Source organism: Polypterus senegalus, chromosome 9 (genome assembly GCF_016835505.1).
Source record: "Polypterus senegalus isolate Bchr_013 chromosome 9, ASM1683550v1, whole genome shotgun sequence".
Lineage (NCBI taxonomy): Eukaryota > Metazoa > Chordata > Cladistia > Polypteriformes > Polypteridae > Polypterus > Polypterus senegalus.
Window position 1 is genome coordinate 98,685,722 of NC_053162.1, and position 26,228 is coordinate 98,711,949.

Genomic DNA, 26,228 nt, shown 5'->3' on the forward strand with positions numbered 1-26,228 from the left:
GACATGGGGAGAACATGCAAACTCCACACAGGGAGGACCCGGGAAGTGAACGCGGGTCTCCTAACTGTGAGGCAGCAGCACTACCACTGCGCCACCGTGCCGCCCAACCGGAACATACTGGGATTAATATATAATTTAGACAGAATTGACAGGATACACTGCAAGATGAGTTAAGCCATGTTCCCAAAACACAGAGCTAGACTAAGAACAGTATTTTACTAGGAAAAGTTCCTACCTTGATAAGAACACTCGTATTACATTCTTTGTTTCATTCATTGCTTCACAGAGACATTATTTTGACCTTGTGTCGCTAGGAGAGTTGAATTAAATGGCATATGGCTGCTAGCCAATACTCAAGCAAAGTGGATGATATTCCTTTTGTTGTTTGCTTGTGTACCATTATTTATTTTAGGTTTGTCTGGAGTACATTACTTTAAAATAGGGGAGGCTTTCCATAACATCGCTCCTAGATATTTGTCTGTTTGTCCTTCCATCCTTTTTTCTCAGCTAGTTTTTTTTCAATACATGGTTGTTTAGATCCTGATTCTTATTCTATCTCAGCAATAAAATATCTTTTTAGGCGATATGTGTTTTACTTTACTATAATGTAGCCAATGAATTCATATGCAGTATCTATATGCATTCTCTTTTGGAAATAAAGTTGTTGAGTTTTACTAAACTTGTGAACTGATCTTAGTCATGTAATTTTCTAACTCAATTACTCCCAACCACGGTCGTGAGGGTGCTTGAACCTGTCCCTGCTAGAATAGGATGCAAGGCAGAAACTAACCCTGGACAGGGCACCAGCCCATTGCAGAGCAAACACACACATCAGACACACACTAGGACCAACTTAGCATCACCAGATCATCTTAACATCCATGTCATTGGACAATAGGAGGAAACTGAAGAACCTGGAGGAAACCCACACACACACAAAGGGAGAACATGCAAACTCCACATAGGAAGGACCAAGGATACAAACCCAGGTCTCACTACTGGGAGGCAGCAGTGCTACTGCTGTGCCACTGTGTCACCCCTTAACTTTCATTTTCTTGTTAAAAATATTAAAACCATTTGATCAATAGTATAGAGTGATGAAATGGTTATAAAGAAAAAAAAACTGAAGATTTTGGACTTCCCTGAAAGACTGAATAATACACTGCAATCTAGGGTTACTGGCAATTGGCTATTGACTGACAAAAGTTAAAGTTTCTTTTACGATTCTAAACTATACTCTAGCTCTAGATACCAGCAGAGGATCCCTAAGGGAGGCCACACAGTGCCATGAAAATGTATTTTCCCCTTTCTTGATTTCCTCTATTTGTGTTTATTCATAATGCTTAATTGTTTGTGATCTCCAGGTTAATCTGTAGGAACATAATACACCATTTTTAAAGGAACATTTGATTTATTGATCACCTATTATCAACCATGTGAAAAAGTAATTGCCCCCTTAGTAACTCAAACAACCAATGAACCAAATTTAAAGGATATCAGGTTAAATTAGAATAGACATATCCAAGCTTGACTGCTGCCAGCCTTATTGAATTTAAACTTCACTTAAATAGAACCTTTCAAGCAATGTGAAGTTGGCTAAAAGTTCTCAACAAGCAGCACATCATGTCTTGATCAAAAGAAATTCCAAAAGACATGAGAAAGAAAGTTAGAGAAATATACTGTATCTGTCAAGAAATGGTAACGAGGAAATTTCTCTAAAACACTGGGACTCCAGAAAACCACTGTGAAAGCCATCATCTCCAAATGGAGAAAACTTGGAATAGTGGTAAATCTGCCCTTGAGAGTATGGACCAGCAAAAGTACTCCTTAAGTGTGCAGAAAACTTACCTGGGAAGTCACAGAAGAACCCAGATAATTAAGGAACTGAAGACCTCTCCAAGCTCAGTTAATATCACTGTTAATGATTCCACCAGACACTGAATGAAACTGGGGAAAAATGGCTTCCTTGGGAGAGTTGTAAGGCAAATACCATTGTTAAGCAAAGCGAACATAAAGACACGTCTAACATTTACCAGAAAAACACCACAATTACCCTCTAAATGTTTGGTATAATGTTCTCAGGACTGATTAGACAAAAGTGGAACATTTTGAAAGTCATGGGTCCCATAACATCTGGTGCAAAGATAACACGACTTTCCAAATCATGTCCACAGTCAAACATGGCCATGTTAAAGTGATGGTGTGGGAATGCTTTGCTGTTTCAGGGCCTGGGTAACTTGACATCATTGAGGGAAGCATTAATTCAGCTCTCTATCAGAAAGTACTGAAGGAGAATGTCCGGACATCAGTCAAAACTTGATCTAAAGCTCAAACACAAAGTCCTGAATCTCATTGAGATGGTGTGGTTGGTCTTTAAAAGGTAAACATGCTGAAAAACAATGTCTGGGCATTAATGTGATCTGAAGTTCAAGTCTAACTTGTTTATTGCAGCAGGACAACCGCAATAGTAAGTCCACTTCTGAAAGACTGAAGAAACCCTGTGGTTTTTGCAGTGACCTAGTTAAAATCCTTACTTGGACCCCATTGAGATGTTATGGCAGGACCAAATCAAAAACAATCAAAACAATTCTGTAGTGACAAGAGGGCCAAAATTTCTTCACAGTGGCAAAAACTGATCTCTTGTTACTGGAAGCATTTAATTGCAGTTGTTGCTGCTAAAGTAGGGATAAACAAGTATTATTTTTAGGGTGGCAATTACTTTGCCACCTGGGTAATAATACGTGTTGGTGAACTTTTTTCTTACAATAAATCGATTATTTAAAAACGTGTATTGTGTTTACTCAGGTTGTCTTTTGTATTATACTAAATTTGTTTTGGGATCAATAACAATTAAGTGTTATAAAAGAGTAAAAACAGAGGAAATTCAGAAGGAGTTGTCCAATTGCAAGCCGTATAATGGATTTCATGAACAATCTGAAACAGAAATTGTTGGTGTCGAGGTTGAATTCTCCTCTTACCAGCACATTCAACAACAACAACAGCATTTATTTCTATAGCACATTTTCATACACAGAATGCAGCTTAAAGCGCTTTAAAAGATGTCATAAAATAGTTATAATACAAGAAAAACAAGTTACATTAAGCTATAATAACAATTAATAAGTAATAAAACATCAGTTAATACAAACTTACATAACATTTACATATATATAAAATCCAATGTCTGCCTGTCTGTATGTATGTCTGTCCACTTTTCATGAGAGAAGTAAACAGATTTAAATCATTTTTTTTTTTTGATAATTAGCTTGAACATTCTGGTTGATTTTGCGATTACTCTCATTGCGCTAAGTATCATAGTTCGCTTGTGGCAGCGATTTATTCACACAAATCCGAGAGACAGGCTGTGGGCCAAGGATAGGGGGAAGCAGACGGGGACCATCCTCACTCACGTGCCAGCCTCTGTTCAAGTTGGTGTGATGTGGCATTGGCAAGAGGGTTTTAATCCCTCGCATTCCTCTAATCGCGATGCATATGCCCTCTTAATTCAAGAGATTACAGTTTCTGGTGAAACTTTGCTTCGCAATGTCAATTAACAAGGTAGTTTGATCGTGGCTCACCATGCTTCTCACATGGTCAGTTTTACGTCGCTTTCTCCTGGGTTAGTTCCCCAAGAAACTATATGTCCTTAACCCTGAAAGCAAAACCAAAAATATTGTATACCAAGAGGCCCTCGGATACAAAAGCTATAAATATAAATTCTTCCCAATACAAATTACAATTTTAAAAGTTTTTTATTGATTTTTAAAGTATGTCCTGTTTCATTACTACGTGGGCGGAGCTGTGGGGGACAGCTAGTCGATGTATAAAATAAAAAGCTCCAATACAAAATAGAAGATCCAATATACAGTAGCTGCCTCCAGCTTATATGACACTTAAGTATTCATTCTGGAAACCGCATATAGCTTATCTGAATGTTAAGTACCTTCTCAATTGAAATCTTTTATTTGACACTGTACTTAAGTACTTATCAATTATCACCGCATATCTTTTGTATGAGAGAGTATTTTGTGGTGTACTATATAGTTTATGTCTATATCATATGTAAATACAGAAAGAGTAGTATGTTGTTGCCTACAATTTGTAGATCTGTTCCAAAATTTTAAATGTTAAAGGGAATGATAACTGTTGATTGACATGGTGATGCAGTGGCAGTGCTGCTACCTCGCATTAAGGACATTGGGGTTTGCATTTGGGTGCCCCCTGCATGAAGTTTGCATGTCCTCCTCATGTTGAATGGGTTTCCTTCAGATGCTCCAGTTTTCTCTCACAGTCTAAAGGTATGCATTTAGGTGGAATGGTGTTGGTAAAATTGATGGCCACCTGTCCAGGCGTTGTTTCTGCTTGCAAATATTGATTGCTGGGATGGCCTGTACCTTCCCCACAACCCTGTCCTGAATAAGTAGGTTAGCAAGATGGATGGATGTTAACTGTATTTGTACAACTTACTTAAAGCTGTGTTATTTATTGATTTCAAAACATGTTACATAAGAACACACGAAATTTGACAAATGAGAGGTTGTCTGTCTGTCTGGTTAGCATGGCTATCTGTTACAGACTCTGAACACAAAGAACGCCCAGGAGACCTAAAATCTGAAGGAAAGAATGAGTTTATTGTAACAAAAAAGTAATTATACAGGATAATACACGGCTTTGAAAACAAAGATAAAGAAAAAATAAGATTGAACCATTCATGTCTCCTATTGTCTACTTTTTCCATGTTACATCCTTATTTGGAGTCTTCCTCCTGCCAGCTGAATTTTTCTCCATTGTTTTCCCCAGTCTAAGTTCAACTGGTGCATCATCAGGAGGCAGCTTTAAGTCTCTGCCTATGGCTGCTTCCATGGGAAGTTCAGTTATCACTGATAGAGTTAGTAAAGAGCCAGGGAACTTCTGGGGCTTTCTTGATAGGACACGTTCTAGCAGCCCCAAGTGTCCTTGCTTTTCTGGCCATCTAGCCAATACTGTGGAGACTTACATTGCATAGAAAGCATCCCTGCTGTCACCTAACAGCAATGAGGACCATAGGGATTCTTCCCATAACCTATCAGTGTCCAGGGAGTAGTTGGTGCCACATGAGTCACTTGCTCGAGGGCTTCACACACAATACTGGGGCATAATAACACCTATTAACTGTAGCCAGTTGACACTGGCAATAACAGCGCTACAAGTGTGCCTGCCACCTGGGCATTTTTGTTACTACAGTCTCTGCTGGATCCTGTTTTTGCAGGTAGCTTACAGCAGAGCTTACCCAGTAATCCATCTAAACAGTCTACAAAGCTTTCAAGGTCTCTCCTTCAATTATACTGTTATGTAATTTTTCCTGATTCTGTGACACTCTGTGTGAAGAAGAGCTTGATGGCTTCTGTCTTGAATGCCCTTCTTCTTAATTAAATACACAATTCACTGTTAAACTAACAGAATTCTGCTCAGCCAATTTAAGTGATACCTTTGAGAATTTCAAGGTCCTAAATTAGATTTCCACATAGCTTTCTCTATGTAAGACTAAAGATGCTCAGTTCCTCATGTCTATCAAATAGGACCTACAGCTTCCTCTAATCCATGGATGCATTTAACAGGTTTGCTTTGTGCTGCTTCAGAAGCCTTTCTTACATGTGAAAAGCATGTGAGTTACAGTAGGTTAACTGTTGACTCTACAACTATGTGTGTGCGAGTGTCTTGCACTGGGCAGGTGTCCCGTTTAAGGTGTTCCGTGCTTTATGCCTAATGCCACGTGGATAGTTTCTGGCTGTCAAAAATACTGCAGTGGAAAAGTGTGTCCAGGAAACAAAAGGGAATATGAGAGGGCAAGACATAACTTGGGTGTATAACCATATAAACATTAACCCTAACATTAACACTTAAACACCATGATACTAACCAGCTAAGTTTAGTTGTAGCTGTAATGGGTAAGTACCTGTATCACACAAACACAGAAATCGTGCATGTGTATGCTCTGTCATCGTTCATTTAGTAGGCCTATTCAAGAAATATGTCAATTTTTAACAATAATTTCGATTAATCTTGAGCTTTCCTAATGGAAGCTTAATTTCTCAACTGTCTTTGAACTACAGTATGAAACATTTCACTTCTATAATACCAACAAAATAAGAGTAACTCCAAAGTTTATGAAATATTGACTTAGCATTACCTCCTGCTATCTTGTCTTAATTGTATTTGGCATCTAAAGAAGTTATACATAATATGCATTATCGATACCAGCAGAACACCAAGAAATTGAGCTTTAACTCACTGTCACTACCTACAGAGTACATCTGAATTTAGAAAATCTAAAGAACATTCTGAAAAACATCAAAAATAACATTTTGGAATCAAATTTGATTTAAATCTTGAAAGACTGACTCATTATGTTAACAGTTGCTAAGAGGTTTCTCACTCCCATCTAATTTTAACAAGAGGCATTTTAAGGGAATCAGAGTTAATCTGCAGGACAGGCAATGTGGCACAGTGGTAAAAGCTTCTCTCCCTCTCCCTCTCCCCCTCTCAAAAGTTGTATAAGTAGCTAGTGGTGTTCCTTTTGCAAATTTCACTAAAATACAATGATTGGCTCCAGCAGACCCCCGTGACCCTGTAGTTAGGATATAGCAGGTTGGATAATGGATGGATGGATGGAGGTACTGGCAACACATACTTTCCAATTTACTATATTGTATTTGTTACAATAAATTTAAAAGTATTTTCTTTCCATATCTTAAACATGTGCCATTGAGACTGATATGTGGCACACTGTGTCCCTAATACTGGAGTGATCAATTCATGAATGGGTGGCTGGACTAATAATGTACTATTTCCTACAATTACTCTTCATGCCATAAACATTTTCTTTCAGCGGTTATACTGAACTATAAATATTCTTTGTTTTGTCATTTTAAAAACTACCTTCCCCAACTATCCCATATTTTAAGCTCTGCAAATATTGTAATCATCAGCAGCGTTGTTGTTCAGTCTTCTGAGCTGCATTTCTAGGTGGTAAAAATACCATTTCAATTAAATATAAAAAAAACATTCAAAAACCATAAAGAACTGTTATTATCTTCTCAGAGCAACAATACTGTTTGTTCTGGTTTTTTTTTTAAATTAATTCACTGTTTTGAATAGGCTTAATTACATCTGTCACATATAGCTGTCAGTGAAAAAGATCCTTGGATTGCAGACATATTGAGGATTATTAGCAGTATAAGATAGAAGAAAAAAAAGTTCCTTGTGTGATGCCCTTGCACAACAGACATCTTGGTTCCCTACCACAATGTAAGATTGCTAATTAAAATGTAGGGGAAAGGGTATTAAGCATGTACAGCTGGCTGTAGAACCTGGCAGCCATGGGATAACTTTGCATACTCATCTGGCTGTAGAACCCGACAGTTGTGAGATGGCTTTAAACCTCCTCTTGGAGTCATTTCTGATTAAGCCATTGGAATCACGTCTGGGGTCAGAGGTGGCTCCACTTTTGTTGTTTGGATACCAAAATACAACTCTGGTGTTATAGCACCATAAAACAGACAGACAGCAAGGGAAAGGGAGTATAATTTTCTGAAACAAGCCAATTTCAAAAGTCAGGGGATCCATTAATTCAAAACTGTAAAGGCTAATAAACAAACAAAAAATCAAAACTAAGAAACACACAGAATGTTCTGACCCCCCAAATTATTTCTGAATAGCTAAATGTTCAACAAAGATTGATCAAAATATCTAGAAACTTGAACACTGAGAGTAGAGTACCACCATCAACAGACCCAAGTGTGATGTGACCAGCAACCGGCATAATGGTGAAAAATATGTAGTTAATACCCTAAATCATGACACCTGATGTCCCTGGTCCACCCCAGAACCTTCAGCTAACCTTAATGGGAGTCTCAGCTGCCTATTCCTCCAGAGAGACAGTGCAGTCCTCTTATGTCAAGAGGTTATTCCCCAGTAAGCCCCAAACCCCCCACCCCTTATGGACTACATACCCATTAACAGAGTAGATAGATAGATAGATAGATAGATAGATAGATAGATAGATAGATAGATAGATACTAGAGTAATAGAGTAGAAATAATTTGACTAGACCTACTGCTGCTGGTGGGTACATGCAGCCACTTGCTGAACAGGAGGTCTTGGGCCTTCTTGCCATCTCTCCCTTGCCTCAATTTTTTTTTTCTTAGTCAGGCATCCCTACCCCTTACAAGCTTTCCTGCCCTCAGATGTCCTTGAGAAGCTTGCATGGGCTGGCCCAGGCCACAACTGTCTACTTCTCTCCCTCTCCCTCTCCCCCTCTCAAAAGTTGTGTAAGTAGCTAGTGGTGTTCCTTTTGCAAATTTCACTAAAATACAATGATGTAGCTCCTGGATAACTAGAGGTTGATCAAAGGCAGAGGCTCTACTAGGTTGGCACAGTCCCACAGAAGCCCTCTCGGGACACTGGGCTTAGACTAATTTTTGTGGAAAAGTTTTCTGTTGTAATACACGCTCTACTGGACTTATACGCAGTGGGCTGATGCTCACAAATATGGAGTACTGGAAGTTATCAAATTTTAACACTCTTAGGTACTAGCCGGCAGTGTATCTGAACTACCACCATTACCTCTGCTTTTCACTCACTGTGCTTAAAACTCCAAGGAGACCCCCATCTTTCTTAAATGTAATGAAAATGTGCCACAACATTCTCAGCTAATGCCCTGTGCTCCACAGTTTTAAGATAATACATCAGTGTTATGTGTAGGATACCAAAACTTATGTATAGCCACTTCAAGCCTTGCTTATACAAGGTGTGATGTCTGTCTCTGCTGTAGTCTTGTGCACAGGGCCTGACTCATCAGCAAAATAACTTTGCTCTATATGGGTATATTGTATTTAATGCCATCAATGTTCCTTTGTATTTTTTGATGTGTTTACCACATAAATTAATGAATACAGGCAAAACTAAAGTTTCTGTACACTAAGGTCAGTGTATGGGCTGTCTAAGAACATTTTGCTATTACAGCACCCATTTATCCCTCACCCAAGATGAGGTTCTAGTGTAATTTAATAATATTATATAACATCATACCATGTAATGGTAATATACAGTATATGCAGCAGCATAATATTATATAATGTTACAATAATATGCAGTATATGTTGTGGAAGGTTATCAAAGTTAGAATATACTTATTTGCTCAAGTAACAGAAAGTAACTGGATTTATAACCTCTCTGCCATAAATTAACTATTACTGTATACTTTATTTACATATAAACACTGCTACCTTTATACTATATAAACCTCCAACGTAAATAAGGAAAATCTGTTACATATAGCTGGTAGAAGCTTTTGTTTTGTCATGATTGATTATACTTCTGAACTTTTGAACTTGGGTCTGTTCTGCAAGGTTAAAATTAGCTAGTCTAAAAAAAAATAGCTCAAGTCAAATGAAATTATTTCCATACAATTCACACACCATATTGCAGCATACAGTGACATGAAATTATATTCCCCAGGACCACGATGTAATATATATAAAAACACATAAAAAAATACATAATACATAAATGGTAAATTAATATAATGTAATAAATAATAAGAACAACTAATTATAAAAACAACAGTAGTAACCAGTGTAGCAGATGTACGGCATATAAGCTACTAGGATCAGACCACAGGTGGGAAGCACAGAGTTCAGAGTCAAGATAGTCAAGAGGTAAAAGCAAGAAAAAGATCTGACCAGAAAATGAGTCTAATAAAAGGTGTAACAAAAAATGAACAGGGATTATAAACTAGGAAAAACAATCAAACTGAATAACTAATACCCAAGAGGGCAACAAAAAAACATGGCTTACAAAGAAACAAAAATTCCTAACTATATAAATGGATTGGTATACTTGCTAATTGTGAAATATGTGATACAATATTCAGAAAGTTGGATACCTGGAAAAGTGTTTTGTTTATTAGATATATACATAGTTACTTACATTTATGTAGCACTTTTCTAACCTACTCAATACACTTTAACATAGACAGTAGGGGAGCCAATTCAACCACCACCAAAGTGTAGCATTCGTCTTCTGGATATTGCAATTGCAGCCATTTTTATGCCAGTATGCTCACCACGCATTGGATATTAAATGGTGAAGGGATGAGAGAGATTTTAACTGATTAGAGACAGAGGAATGCTAGTGGGCCAGAGTGAACAAAGTCACAGTGGGTAATTTAGCTAGGACATTGGGGTACATCCTACTTTTTTTGAAAGATGCCCAGGGATCTTTTATGACCACAGAGGCTAAAGGATGGCACCATTTTTACAACACAGTGTCCCTGTCACTGCACTAGAGCTTGGGGATCCACACACAAACCACAGGTTAAGCCCACCCTGCTGGATTCACCAACGCCTCTTCCAGCAGCAACTCAAGTTTTTCTTATTTGGTCTCCCATCCAAGTACTGGCCAGGTCCAAATATGCTGAGCCTTACCACCAACAATATAGCTACAACTATTGAAAAATACACAAAATTATGGTTCCGGTGATCAAAATAATAGTGTTACAGAAATGACATAGAATATATAAAAAATACTAAGACTATTAAAATCAAACTAACATTGAAAAACAACTGCAGAAATGGATTCAGCATGTTCAAAAAAGTAAATCATAAGATTGTTCCTAGCTCTGAGTAGCTAGATTTTTTTGCTCATTAATGCTTACCTTTGAATTTAACATCTCTGCTTTATACGTCTTATTTTGTTACATCATAAGACTGAAAGATATCTCAGTAGTCTGAGGATTTGATTGTACAAAAAGTCGATTCCCAATCCCTCATTAAAAAACAACAAAAAACTCCACACAATAATTTCCATTTTCTATACTTGTCCAGGAATCACATGTAAACAGGATACCTCAAGCAATAATTGGATGATGCAGATTAAGCATTTATGCAGAAAAATGCAGGGACTGTCTGATTAGTGAATTGACATACTGAGACCAATCAAAGCCTGATGAAAATATAACTCCACACAACACTTCAATAAGCTTGTTTACAGAAATACATAATGTCTGTAAAATATAAAAAGATGATTTCAGCATCTTTCACATTATGTGAATTAGTCATGTTTCCGCATTCCTCACACTTTGAATGCTGTTTGTTAATGTACCCCAATATTTGATATGTCCCTGGTTCTGTATTATTTGAATAAAGTGATGGATTATCTTTATTTTTATTACTAGTGAAAAAAGCTGCAATGAATTTTCAGATCAACCCTCTCTCTGTCCTCAAAAATAATCTCGTTAATAAGTCAGAACTCCTTCAGCCACGCTCCAAAACTTCACTGAGCAAGCAATATGGTTTGCTCCCAGAGATAACAGATGGGATATGACTATGGACAGCATCATGAAGAGCATGCCCTTTATGCTGTGGGCAGCTGGGAATTTTGACGCTGGTAGGAGATGTTGATCTTCATAGCAGCACTAGTAAAAAGTACTTTGGCAGGCATCAAAACACATCTGCTCAAAATTAATTAATAATTTGCTACCTATTTTCCAGCTCTGTCCTTATTTTGCATTTATTTATCAAACTCCCTGAAACTAATTGAAACTGATGGATGAACTACTGCATATCATGGATCCTGAGAAATAAGAAAAATGATTAGGTTAACTAAATCAAGTTTTCATGGCATGCCATAAAAATGTTAAAAGTGTTTTTTAAAATTAAGATCTGTGTATTCCATATATTATTATAATAAACCAAAAAGAGAGAGAGATTAGCTCTGTAAGATAAGACTCTTGATAACTGGTTGAAAGTGGGGCGCTCCGTGTTGGTGTGCCTTAAGCCAGTATTGGAAAAATCATCATTAATTAGCCTAACTGGTGCAGTTCAGCAAGACTCTACTCTGTTTTAACATAAAAGTGGCATGGCGGCCTAGTCTTAGCACTACTGACTCACAGCCCCAGAGTCCTAGCTTTAACCACAGCCTGGACACTTCCTTTGTGAAGATTGTCACTGTTAGTTCAGTTTTCTTCCCATATTCCAAAAAAGTGCAAGTTAGGTTTACAGGAAGCTCTAAACTGGCCCAATGTTAGTCAGTGTAGAGGTAGATGTGTACTTAAGTATATTCTGCATTGAACTGATACCCTGGTTATTCACCTTGCACCCAATGCTGCCAGAATTAAATGTAGCTAAAAATGAATTATTTTGGAATATTTATTTTAAAATGATATGTTTGTCATCGGGCGGCACGGTGGCACAGTGGTAGCGCTGCTGCCTCGCAGTTAGAAGACCCGGGTTCGCTTCCTGGGTCCTCCCTGCGTGGAGTTTGCATGTCCTCCCCGTGTCTGCGTGGGTTTCCTCCAGGCGCTCCGGTTTCCTCCCACACTCCAAAGACATGCAGGTTAGGTGGATTGGCGATTCTAAATTGGCCCTAGTGTGTGGGTGTGTTTGTGTGTGTCCTGTGGTGGGTTGGAACCCTGCCCAGGATTGGTTCCAGCAGACACCCGTGACCCTGTATTCGGATTCAGCGGGTTAGACGATGGATGGATGGATGGATGTTTGTCATCCTTTTCTTTTTAAATTAGCTTAACATGTTTTATTCGTCAGACTGGTAAGTAAAGAATGTGATAAGGCCTGTCACTTGTGAAGTTTGACTGGTTAATTATCTTTTTATTCTAATAGATTGAAACATGAGTACTGAATATTTAAAATTTTAAATGTGAATAACTGACCTGAATAAATAATATGAATACTTCAATCGCTACTGGAACTGTGACATTGGTGTGCCTCAGAAAGCATTAGAAGTAACTTGCCAGGAATCTTGTATTCCTGGTAGAGTTACCAAAGGCAAATTGGCAAAGAAACAAAAAGTTATCCAAAAATAAGTCTCACATGATACTTCTATATAAATATAGATGAAGTTCCCCCTAAAAACAAGGATGCTGACATTCAGTCCTGCAGATAAATTCTAGGCATTGGGAATCCGTACACATTTCTAGTGGTCAGGTAATCAAAGTAGCCTAGACAGGCACAGCCTGAAGTTGTTTGGATTTACCATTTGGATTCATCACCCACAACAGAAGGGATAGGAGTCAGTTGCTGTGCTGATGCTATGCAATGGAAGCAATGGAAAATGTCTTTTGGGATGAGGAAGATAATTGTTTTGGGGAAATAAACTGGATCTTGTGTGGGAGGTTCAAAAGTACTGGCTAGATGTATGCTCACACACCCCTATGAGCAGCACTGACTCTAGAGCCAGAGTTCTTGATCCTGGGAGGTTTCTCTTCTACTCTGAAATTTCCCAACATGAGAGACCCTAGAATACCTTACGAGTACTTAGCATTGGGCCATAGGTTGCAGTTTGTGTCAGTGGACAAACCAGTTTTGTTTGCTAGGAAAGTCAGTAATACTTTAAATTGCGGAAAGGAAAACACTGATGACTGTTGTTTGTTAGTATGCATCTATCAAAAACTGATAGTTATACCAGAATCATGGAGGTGGTATTTTGAAGTGGGCAAATGTTCCCAGCAAAAGAGTTTATTTGATCCCTAACTCTAACGCCAAGTGCAACAGTCACACTCACACATAAAAAGACGGTGAAGTACAAGAAACTCAAAAATAAACAATAGCACTATTAATGCTGATTTAACTACCAAGCAGCCATAGAGATAAGAAGCGTACTGTAGTGTTATCTGTATTGTCAGAGCACTAGTCTCTGATATAACATGAAGGCAGACAGATTTTTGGCACTTCAGCTATTCCCAAGTGACTTTGCCCAGAGAAAAGATTTATAAAGGTTGGATGGCTCAATTACTTCCAAAAAGACATTACTCAGATGTTAAACTATGCAGAAAAATAAATAGCAGCAGCAGGGCATTGTAGTTTGCCCCTTTAATTATCTTATTCAAATGTTGTTCTTCCCACTCTTTCTCTCTATAACTGGTAATTCTGCCACATTCTCCCTGTCCTTCACTTCTGATCTTTTTGTCTGTTTCCCCCTGTGTTCTACCTAACAAAAAGAATGTTACAGAATTTTAGTTTGTGGGAAAGACCAGGGGATAAATTATAAAAATAAACCAAGAAACAATCAGGTGTATAGTACTGGGAGATCTAACCTAACCAAACTAGGCAACCAAAATGTTAATCAGAAACCAGAGTTAAAAAAACCTAGCATAAAACAAAAACCCTTTAACAAAATAACAGACACTAAACCAAAATTCTTCTTGACAACAGTCTTGGATATACAAAATACTGTGTCACCACCTTTAAACTGGCATCCTAGAAAAACAGAAGCAAAATCCCAAAAAACAGAAAATGTAATACTCACTTTAAACACACTCAAAAGAACTTCAATGGACGACTGAAGGTCCTGCTCTCAGACTCCAAAGATAAAAGTCAGTGGTGACAACATAATAGCCCCTTCTCTCATCTCAAAAATAGTAATTCAAAATTAACAAAAACAATAGAACAACAGAAAATATATACAGAACAGGTAATAAACCCTATGTGTAATATAACAAAGTGTAGTAAATGCAAAAAAATATATGTGTATTTAAATGTAAGCTATATCTATATGTACAGCAAATATATATGCTTGCAAAAATATTTAAAGCATAAATCACAGTAATGTACGGATTATTGATTATATTGCTGCATGTTTTTGTGCTGTGTTTTGTCTTTTACATTATTTGGCTCATTATTTGCTCTTTAGGAGCTAGTCTGTTTTTAGGCAGATAATGAATTTTCTACATGTAGGCAATATGCCTTTTGGTTGTAACAGTAAGAACAGTTGTTACCAGAGGACATTTTAACAAAGCCTTGGTACCTCTTTTTGCATGCCTTTTGAGTTTGGCATGGTTTATTGGAGTCTCTTAATATGCAACTTTTATCATGCTTCAATCTTGTGGTAGGAGGGTACTGGAAATAAACTAGAGGTTTTTACTCAAGCATTGTGATTTGTCAAAGCCTCTATCTACATCAGTGCTTTCAATGACTTTTTATATTTTGGTGTTATACCTTTTGCTTATTTTTAGACTGTCTTTGTTTAGTGCTTTTGATATCTGTCTTCTTATGTTTTGACCACTGCCCATTTTTTGCCTTGCCTCTTGGAATATTACATAAATACAATGCAATCTATTTTTACATGTTTGCCATAACATCTGTCCTTCCCACTCATCCTGGTCTGCACTTGCTGTCTGACAAGCCATTTTTTCCCTCTCATCTTGTTATTGGCAATATAGTGGAGCCCAGTAATTGTTGCAAGCAGGAGATGATCAGTTGAAAGAGAAAAGAGAGATCCTTGTCCTAGACAAGCCATGACCGAAACCAGAACTCAAACAAATACCAAAGCATAGTGTTAAGGACAACACAAGAACAAAGGTCAAAGTCAAAAGCAAGGTCAATGCTGAAACAAAGCCCTACAGCTAATATATTTAACTAACATTAAGAATTTTAGTCATATGGAATATCCACAATATTCCAATCACAAACTATGATGATTGTAAACATATGGAAAAGTGATGCTTGAAAAGGAAGTGGTGGGAAAAAAACACCTGTTAAAATAAATCAAATAATTCAAGATTGTTTTAAACTGTAAAATAAAAGATATTTTGTGTATATTTTATTAGGACAAGTAATAACAACACCAAAGAAAAAAGTATTACAACCAAAAAAAAAATTTGATCACAGAGATGGAAAATATACCTTAGCACTATTATGTTATGATAATAAAGAACCTGTGAATGTGTTATTGATTTATGAAACAATCTGTAATGCAGTGTGACCAAAAAATGCATCTTTCAGTCATTAAGATATATATATATTTATACTCCTTATCAGTTATGGAAAATATTTACACTGCTGAGAAATTGTCTTATCTTGTATGGTAAGCAGAAGGAAACAATTATTTGTGTGCCTATTAATGCCTTACCAGACCAGGGAAGCTTAACAGATCTTTAACCATAATCTTAAAAAAAGATGAAATGGACCTTTGGAGAAAAAAGCATAACCAAATACTAGTTTTTATTTTTATTTAAAAAATTACACAATACCCAAAACCTTAGGTCATAAAGTAATTAAAAACTGGCCCAATGTGAAAGAGTGTGCACTGTAGTAGTCTTGTGTCCCATCCACGAGAATAGTTCTTGCTTTGCATGTTATGCTGCTGGGTTAAGAATTGCCTATCTGACTTGAAATAAGTAGGGTTTAAAATAAGTATTCAATAAATAAATATTCAAACTATGTTCAATAAATTAAATGTGGTACCATTTGGTAGACTCTTGTTAGTTTCTTATGTTTCTTCTGAAATGTGTGAGAAATTGAAATCTGGGCTGTAACTCAGCATTATAATAAAGACTAAGACAAGTTCTTGGCAAGGTGATGGTAAAGAATTACATTGGACTGTGGGCATAGATACTGTAATTAACATTAGAATCCGAAAAGCCTATGAAAAAAGTTGTAATCCTGGGGTACCTTAAATTCCTTTGCACCTCTCCATTAGCGTCTTTTGTTTTGCAGATGTGTTGATGAGCACAGGCAGCAAGCAGTCCGTCACTCATCCATCACTCAAATGATTTTTAACTGTTATTTTAGACTACCTTATATTCTTAACAGATTTTAAAAACTGAACAAATATGTATTGTTTTTATTGGTGAAGCATTCCTGTGTTCTATTATATTTGGGCAATTTTAATTTTGATTCATTTTATGATGTTTTGCAAACTGCATTGTGGTAACACATTAATGAAATACTGTACTACATATTGATTAATCAGGTGGTAAAACAGAATATGTTGTTGATTAGCTTTTTTGAATGTACAGTAATTTTGTTTGCCTTCCTTATTTTATACTGAGTTCATTTTTCAGGTCTATTCTCTACATCATTAAAAGTCTCATATTTTGGGTCCATTGTTCTGATTTCACCTATAAACCACCTTTTTCCAAATCTTATTTTGCCTAATCTATTCCCAGTTCTTTTTTTAAAAGTGCTTCCCTTTTCCACCCTTACCACAAAGCCGATCAGTTATTACTAGCCCTTTCTGCAATTACAACTAGTGAAATGCTTGGTTTAACCATCCCAGAAATTTACTGAGATTCAATTCTTCACACATACCAGGGCAATGCAGGAATGTCCCAGTCTGAGAGGGCATTCACACATAAAAGACTGGTAAGGGAACAGATATCCTGAAAAGTGCACTAAAGATCTGCAACCACTTTGTCTATTAGAAAATGTGTTTGTGTGCAGCAATAATTGAGTACTGTAATCTTCCCATATATTTATTTAGGCGTTGTTTTTGCACGATATACTAAAATCATAAACATGCATTCAAGACATAAACAACGTTGTTCAAAGGAAATTGAAAAAGAAAACACTGGAAATGTTCTGATGTTAACCAATTTAATTGTTTATGTTTCTAGAGAGTCGTTCTGCAAATTGACCACACAGTTTTTTTTTTCTTTCTCTCCCTTAGGTTACAAAAATGCTAGCAGTGGTGGTGATCCTTTTTGCTTTACTGTGGATGCCCTATCGAACGCTGGTACTAGTAAACTCATTCATTGAAAAGCCCTACTTGAATGCCTGGTTTCTATTGTTTTGCCGACTGTGTATATACACTAATAGTGCCATCAACCCTGTTGTATATAACCTGATGTCCCAGAAATTTAGATCTGCTTTTAAAAAACTTTGCAAATGTAAAGAGGAGGAAAGTCAAAGGCGAACCATTTATTTGGCTCCAACGAATTGCAGCATGGTTCGTGATGGAGTCACAGCAAGCTCTGAGGTAAATGGAACAAAAGCAGGACAGACCCAGGGACAACAGACAAAAGGTGGACATCTCCCAAAGATGCAAACTGTGGTCAAAAAAGATGATGAGATTTACTTTAGCGTAGTTTAACCTTTCCACCGTAGAGACATGTATTCTAGCTTTTTAAACTGTGGTCAAAAAGCAAGAAGTATTGGTTCAAAAGCATGGTAAGAGGTTAATATAGCTCTCAAAGATCTGAAAATGATTAAGAAGGCTGAAGATGTGGTTTTGTTTTTGGTATTAAATATTTATTTATTTCTTCTTGAACAATCTGTAACTTGTAAAGCTGCTTTAAACATAAGCAAGATTTTTTTGGAATTATAGTTGCCATCCAAACACAAAGTGACACCAGAACATTTTATATTTGGATATTACAAATTCTTGTTAAGCAAAAACTGCTAATTTTCACATATTGAAGGAAAGGGATGTTAAGAATATGCCATTTTTAAACCAATTGATTTTTCTTTAATGGCATCCCATCTCGTGATAAGATCCTGCCTGACTGCCACTGATGTCTAGATCAGTGCTAGCTTCTGGTGGAAATAAAGCAGGCACAGAAAATACATGGATGGTAGAATGTATAACTTAGAAGACAGCATTCATTTCATTGATGGTACTTTTTCACATTGATGCTCAGAAGAATCTACAGTCAGCATTATAGAATGTTTGCTATATTCTAAGACATTTCTTGGTATGCTATTTTATAGTCTTACAATATAATAAATTACATTTTTGTTTTATGTGTCAAACATTTCAATGTTGTTGAAGACCTTTCAAATTAGCGTAATACATGTTCCAACACTTCCAACTTTAACTTTCATAATTCTTTGTTAAGAGCAGGTTGAATAATGTGCTCCTGAATAATATGGTCCCGAATGTGCTCTTCTTTTATTTATGAAGTGTGTTAGTTCAAATATCTAGTTTAAGTAACAATTTGTTTTGAAAGAAACAAATGCCTCATCGGTTCAGTTAATGTTTCAAATTTTCCAGTAAATATTGTAACAAAAACTAAATCACTAACCAGAAAAAGGCATCAGGAATTTAAGAACAAACTTCTACATGAAAAGTTATTTTCTTTAACCTTTAACACATATGACAGGAATATTGGTTCGTAATGTTTGGGTGCAGTCCTGTATATGCCACCATCATGTACTGCAGTGCCATAATAGGATTACCTGGCACAGATCAAAACTAAACCCGCAAAAAAGGATGGAATGTCACAAAATAACAATATTTACAGAAATTCCAACAATTAAATGTAACACCCAAAAATGCAACTAAAGGAATCAGATGAAAGTCCAATAAGTTTCCAACACTTTTTAAGTTGCCTAGCAACATCAATCACATGGGAGGGAGGCGGGAGGAGTGTGGGTCTTTAGGAGATTACTAGTATTACCTTTTTGCTCACTTGTTGTCTCTCCTGAGCGGTGGTATTTCTACTGTATTTGTGAACATGTGTTTTTTTTTTTCAAATAAACTGAACTTCCCTTTTTTGAAAACTTCCCAGTTACCATGTTTGGATTTGACAATCAGCTTGTTTTCCAATGTCCGCTCCTGCTTTGCGTTATTGCCTCTGTTCCTGGCTATCTTTTACTTTGACTTCTTGACTGCCTCATAATGGCTTCTTTTTACGCATATATTTGTTGTAATTTCTGACATATAACCAATGCTATGACTCATTGTAATGTACCTTCATACTGCTGTAGCAGAAACTACTGAGTGAAATTCATGCTGCAATTTTACATTTTGCACTGCATAACATTCTATTTTATAAAAGGCTCAACTCCCAAATGGAAGTGCCCTGACTAGTGCACACAGTATATCAAAAACAGCTAAGTTATTATTTACTGTACTATTTAAATTATTTATTGTGTTGTAAGGTGGCATGGGTAGTGCTGCTGCTTTTCATCAAGAAGGCCAGGGTTCATGTCCTGGGTCCTCCCTGCATGGAGTCTGCATGTTCTCCCCATGCATGTGTGAGGTTCTACCCCAAGGTCCAACAACATGTAGGTTAGATGGGATTGGTGATGGATTGACCTTATTGTGTGTGTTTTTTTCGTGCAAATATTCCATTCCTTAATTTTACTGTAGTTGGAATTTATTTATTGATTTTTTTGTGGCAGTGAACTGCAACAGGCCAAATGTTCTGCATGAGTTATTTCTCTTGACTCATTTTGTGACATTTTGCATGTCACATAAACTACTTCTGCTATGTGGGTGTTGAAGAGAGCATGTTTTATATGACTTAGTTGTTAATATATACTTTCTATGCAGTGTCCTATGAAATCATAGTAGATGTTAAATAATTGTGTTAATTATTGCTGAAATGCAGTATAACTAAAATCAGTATGTTGTATGCTACAGATTGCTGCCAAGAAAAATTAAATTACCAATTGTCTGTGAACAAGACTCCTTTAGTACCAGCTTACACAGCAGTTCTGCCATGACCTTCATAACTCTTGGCACAATTGTGAATATGTATGTTGTCCATTGGTCAAAAATTGAGCAGTGCCTGCCAAATTTCAAAGTTTGTGATTATTTAATGCTTACTTATAATGATGGCCTGGCTCCAAGACACTCTAAAAACATTTCCATGTCTGATATTTTTTTGCAATGAGAAGTCAAGCAAGATGCCATCTTTTGTGGGCTAACTGAACCAATTGCAATATACAAACTTTCAAGGCAACTGAGACCCCCTTCTTCAGCTGCCTGAAAAAGGGGCCTCAGTTGCCTTGAAAGCTTGCATATTGTATTTGGTACAGTCAGCCAATAAAAGATTTTATCTTGCTCGACTTCTCATTTCGTCCATAATAACTGACACTGTACAACACCCACCTATAAATGATATTGTTTTATTTTCTACTTGGGTTTTAATGTCTAAAGTTGCATGCATTTCAGTGAAGGGTAGTGTCACATTTGCGAAATAATTTCTGATTTTAGCTTATATTCATAAATGACTTTTTACTAAAATACAATGAAAGCAAACTATAAAATAAAAACTAGACTGAGTTAAACCTTATATTAGTGGAGTTAGTTTATTTCTGTCATTGACATTTAAACTATTATTGATAATATGCTCTCTTATATATAATTTTCTAAACTGAATATCTTGTATGTTTCTAAAACTGAAAGCAACTACCATGTTATATCTGCTAGCCACCAGATTTTTTAAAGATTTTTCAACTTTGACAGACAGACCAACCTCACTTAAGAAAGCCTTTTTATAGTGTGGGCTTGTAGCTGATGTATTGTATTTTAACACTTAATATTGAATGCTCATTTTTAGTAGTTTTTTATTAATAATTAATCCTTTTCGATTTAGGCTTCTTTATTTTTTTTTTCAGGAATGTTTCATCCCACACAAGAACTGTCACATTTCCAGTTTATCTTTTGCTATAACCTAAACCCAGATTTTTTTTTTTTTGAATTCTCACTCATGTGTCATTAATTGGTCAAATATGCCTGCATTTGAAAATATGTGTTGAACAATCATTCAGTTTATAGCAGTCATCACAGATAATCGCAAATTACTAGTAACACTCAGTTAATTAATAAGGTGAATCAATAGAATAATACTGATGCTTACATCTTTTGACACTATTTTGTATTAGTCTGAAAAGTGTTAGAGAATGCAGTATCACACAAAGTATGCACTTACATACAGGAAAAACTCTGTCTTTGATTAACAAATAGAAGTAACTTCTTTATATAGCACATTTTATAATGAAAACCTTCTCACTGCGTACACAACTTTAATAAAATTCTTTGCATGTGTTTTTTCACAGTTGGACGAATGACTTGCTATGGGGCAGATATTGAAACAACAGTCTCATGCTTGAAAGGCTGATTACTGCCTAACTGCTGACTATAAAAAGTTCCATCTGTTTTACATTTTTTATGGTAAAACTCTACTTGAATAAGGAAGAGAATGAAAATAGGTGTGGGTGCTGACATTATTTACAAATTTTGGTAAATTTGCTTAAAGACTGATTCATTCATAGTCAAGTTTGGCTTCAGATGTGACAATGACAGACAATGGTGAAGACAGTATTGCAACATATTAAAGAGACTAGTTAAACATAGCTTTACATGCTGTTGTTACTAAGTAAATTATCATGAAGTTCTCAAAATGAATGTGTTTTTGTCACTGAATGTATGTAAAGTCTCCACTGCACTCATTCAAACAAGTAAAGCAAGAGGTATAGTCAGTGACTGCAACATCACTATGGCCTTTGATGTGCTAACAGGCCAACATTGTTTCTATGTACAGAGCAGAAAGAAACCATGCCAGGAAATTTTACAGTTAGTTCCAGGAACATCAACACATGGTTCCAAGTGGAAACACATCATTATTAACTCCATAGCTGACAGACCCTTTCTCAATCATAGAAGAAAATAAGTAATATTTTAGTTGTACTTTAAATTGTACTGTTTTCACTTATGCATAATGCTAGGGGTGGACAGGAAGCAGACTGACAAGACACACTGGTTTAAATTCTGTCTTTTCCCTGTTTATGTTCATGTGTGCATTGAACCTACTGTGTTATCATGGAGGGGTTTTGGAGTGACCCTGTTCCAACTTTGTCCTATAGAGCCACAGTTATGTCCTCCACCCCAACTCTTATTTTCTTGTCCTTCCTCTTACCTGGCCCGGAAGGAGACACAACACTTGCCCTTGGGAATAATGGATCATTTCTGCACTGTGGCTCGCTTTCCTCATTTAAGGACCTCTTCTCTTTATTCATTTAAACCCCAAGGTAGGATAGAGCAAATACTAAATGCAAGCAACGGAGCAGGTAATAAACTTTTTTCTGTCATTATAGTCTTCAACGTTCTTAAATATTTTCAATAATCCAAAAAGCAGAAGCAAATAAAAAATAAATGGGTGTGGAAAATCAATAAATACAACCTGACCATTTCAGGAGCTGTCATAGATGATGCTGGCTGACACACTCAATGTGTGTGTCATTTAGCCTCTTAAGGTTACATTTCTGTGTCTTCTTGGTTCTCAGTTTTCCCACCTTCTTCCTGGATCTTCTCCCTATTCCTGCTTCAACCCATCTTTTTATAGCTTGTCAGGTTGTGAACACCCCAGTCTTTCTTTGCCCAAAGTCATAATGACAAATCATATTAACATGAGGTGTACATACAAGAAGATAACCAATGAGTGGAGGGTGTCACTTTTTACTTACGTTGAATGTCCAGGAAAATTACCTTTTTAAATTTAAAGTTGTCTTTTCATCTTGCTAGATTGTCCTTTTTTATAGTGGCAAGTTCATTTTTGCTAGTTTAGCCTTCTGTCTGCGGTCTGTACCAGAGCTGCCCCTTTATATACACAGATCACGCACTGTGTGTGCAGCCTTTGATCAGAGGACATGGGGGCTCATTGGGGGTTTGCAGACCTTTGCAATTTAGGAGCTCAGCTGGATAGCCAATTATGTTTTTGTTGCTTGGTTTACTTGACTTCAGTTGAACAACTCCTTCCACAACCCAAATCCTAACCATTGTGTAACCAGGCGTATTACGTAACGTCACTGAAGTGTAATGTAAAGTGGCAACCTCCTCAATGGAGCAGAGCACTGGATGTCTGTTGTGGTTATTATTGTTTCATGAATCCTCAAATTAATGTCGTTGACAGTCGCCTGTTGTGATCATTTTCTATTAACAAGCAGAGAGATGGCTTTAATCAACACCTGCCAGAAGCACAGAAAAGAAAAAAAAAGAAAAGAACAAAGTCATGAAAAAGTAGCTTATACTAAAATTGCAGTTGTGTTTAGAAAACTAAATTTGTCCAGCTTCCAGTACACTAATATTATATCAGTTACCAATACACTAAAGCTAGAAGTTTACTGGAATAATGGAGTAGCATTATGTGTAATAGTTTTGATGTTGAGTATTTAACAGACATTATGTGATGCTACAGTACCTAACTGACACATGGTTGAGGATTATTTACCAAGTTGACCTCAGAACCTTTACACGTTGTTAAAGGCTGCTGACATTAGTTAACATCTTAGATGCTCTGAGTGTTGTTGCATTGAGGAGATGTTTGTAAATTTCACCAACACCTTGGCTCTCTTGTTTACTAGTTATTGATTGACTGAATTGTGGAAAAGCACCATGCAAGCAACTTTGACATACAAAAAAAGCAATTAGCTCAGATTAACTTCAATTGCTTAGTTTTATTGGTAGCTAGCATTATTGATTTAGTTAATATCTTATTGCTATCTGTTGTCATTGAAAGGGCAACATGAAGTTTAAATAAATTTATAAGTGTAGGTGATACATTAACATGTTCATTTTTCAACTACATAAATATTCAGCTTCATTTTGACCTTGCATTTAATACATTTACAAGTTTATTACTATTAGTAGTAATAGTATTTTATACATTAGTAGTTTTGTTTAATATTATGATCTTTATTATTAATAGTAGTAGTATTTGCATTTTAACCTATTATTTTTCATTATTATTAGTAGTAGTAGTAGTGGTAGTAGTAATATTAAAATTGATTTTGTTGTTGTATCACATATCACAAGTGATACTGTTGGCTATATCAACGAACAAAGAGTAACAGAACACTTATACCCTGGACCATTATTAAAATTATCATTTATATTATTATTACTAATTATGATTACCTATGAGGAGCCCCTTAAATCAATATGCTAAAATAATAACAATAATAATAATAATACATTTAATTTATATAGTGCCTTTCTTATGCTCAAGGCGCTGAAGGTTGAAAGCCCTAAACATTTGTAGTCAAGAAGTTTTTCTTCACACAGAGACATATAGACATCAGGAATAAGACGCCAAGCCGTCTGGTAAACTGTAGGACTTTAGGAACCTTGAGAATTCAACTCACTGCTCATTGGTATTTTGGAGAAATTAGGTGAATAAGACTGAAAAGCTTTTGGGGCTTAATGGTCTGTTCTTAACCTATTCTAATGTTCTATTAAACTCTATAACCATTAATTAAACTCGGCATAGCCCTAACCCTTAATTTCATTTTTAGGAATGCATAGTAAATAAAACATCACCCGTAGCCCCCTTATCAGCAAGCTGAGTAATTTAGACAGTGAATCAGAATCTCTATAAAAGCAATTATGAGCACTGAGAGTGAAAATTTACTTGCTGCAGTCCTGGTACCACCTTTTTCAGCTTTCTTAAAAAGCAAAAGGAAAAAAAATAAATTTCAACAAGGTCCATTTAAAGTGCCTGTTACAAAAGAATTCCTCTCATGAGGATGAATGCACTTCTTGTTATTTAATTTAAATGTAGCTTTCCGAGTCGTAGTGATGCTTTGCAAGGTATTGACAATCAAGAAAAAAATGAAAAAAAAAAATATTAGTCACAATATTTCAGACTTATGTTGGGCAAAATTTGAACTGATAACAATTTAAAAGGATCTTACACAGCATATTTTTATTTTCAATGTATAAGAACAAATCAGTTAATGTATATTCCACAATTTAATCTGAATATATTTCATTCATTTTAATCACATTATATCAGAAGTTGAATCATCTTCAAAGATGCAAATCCAAGCCATTTTCTATGGATAAACAGTTAGGAGGCTTCCAATTAAATATATATTAATTTATGTATCACTTTGCAAGTCAAAAAACTTGGGTGAGATGTGACGTTGCTTGTGATGTGACATTGGTTGCACTGTACAGTACCTCTTCTAATACAGTACGTCCAGCCTTTTAACTCAGTATACCTTTTGAAAAATGGATCCTGTCTTCCTCAGCAGAACTGCCAGGCCCCCACGATTTAACTTGGGTATTTGGATTTCAGATTGTAGCACTTTATGTGTACACTAAATGTATGTATTTGTGATGAAATGTAAATTGAACTCCAGATTTTTATTTTTTATGAATTCATCTACAGTACATTACACTTCACATGACATTTCTATGGTTGTGTAGAGAAATAAATCTATTAATTTGTGTTTAAAAATTATTTTGTGACCTTTTATGATATTTTCTCCTCTTCTGAATAACACCACTTAAATACCCAGAAGTGAACTAAAATGGTTTTACTATCTGTAACATGTCAATGATTTATTGTGTATCACAATTTTGAATATTTATGAAGGCTTTTTGTGTTTTATTAAGCAAAAAAGAAATGTAAAATAAAGCTAGCTTTAATTATTTATTTTAAAAAGGCAAAAATAAAGTCTTTTAAATTGCAGGTTCACTAGATTTATCTATGCGTAGTAAAATTTTATTGTACCTTTCTAACATTGTAAACTTTTTTCTTTGTTTTTTAGAATGCTTTCAGAGAATTTGCCTTAGTTTTTTCTCAGTTGACAACTGTTGAAGCACTTTTGCGTGATGCTGAGTTGTCCTAAATATAATATTTAGATGAGCTTTGATATTTTTGACCTTTAGTCGTTGTGTTTAATTGTGAACCAGTTTGCTGTTGTAGTTAATTGTGTAGTTAA

The 26,228-nt window shown here is 36.0% G+C and overlaps 1 protein-coding gene across 1 annotated transcript in view; it reads left to right on the forward strand.

Moving 5' to 3' along the window:
• Nucleotides 1-19,319, forward strand: part of trhr2 (thyrotropin releasing hormone receptor 2) — an 84,635-nt gene extending 65,316 nt beyond the window's left edge. The window contains exon 4 of the mRNA XM_039762470.1: nucleotides 17,443-19,319. Coding sequence (XP_039618404.1) covers nucleotides 17,443-17,865 — 423 coding nt within the window. The 3' untranslated portion in view covers nucleotides 17,866-19,319. The remainder of the gene's footprint in view (nucleotides 1-17,442) is intronic.
• Nucleotides 19,320-26,228: the final 6,909 nt, after the last annotated feature.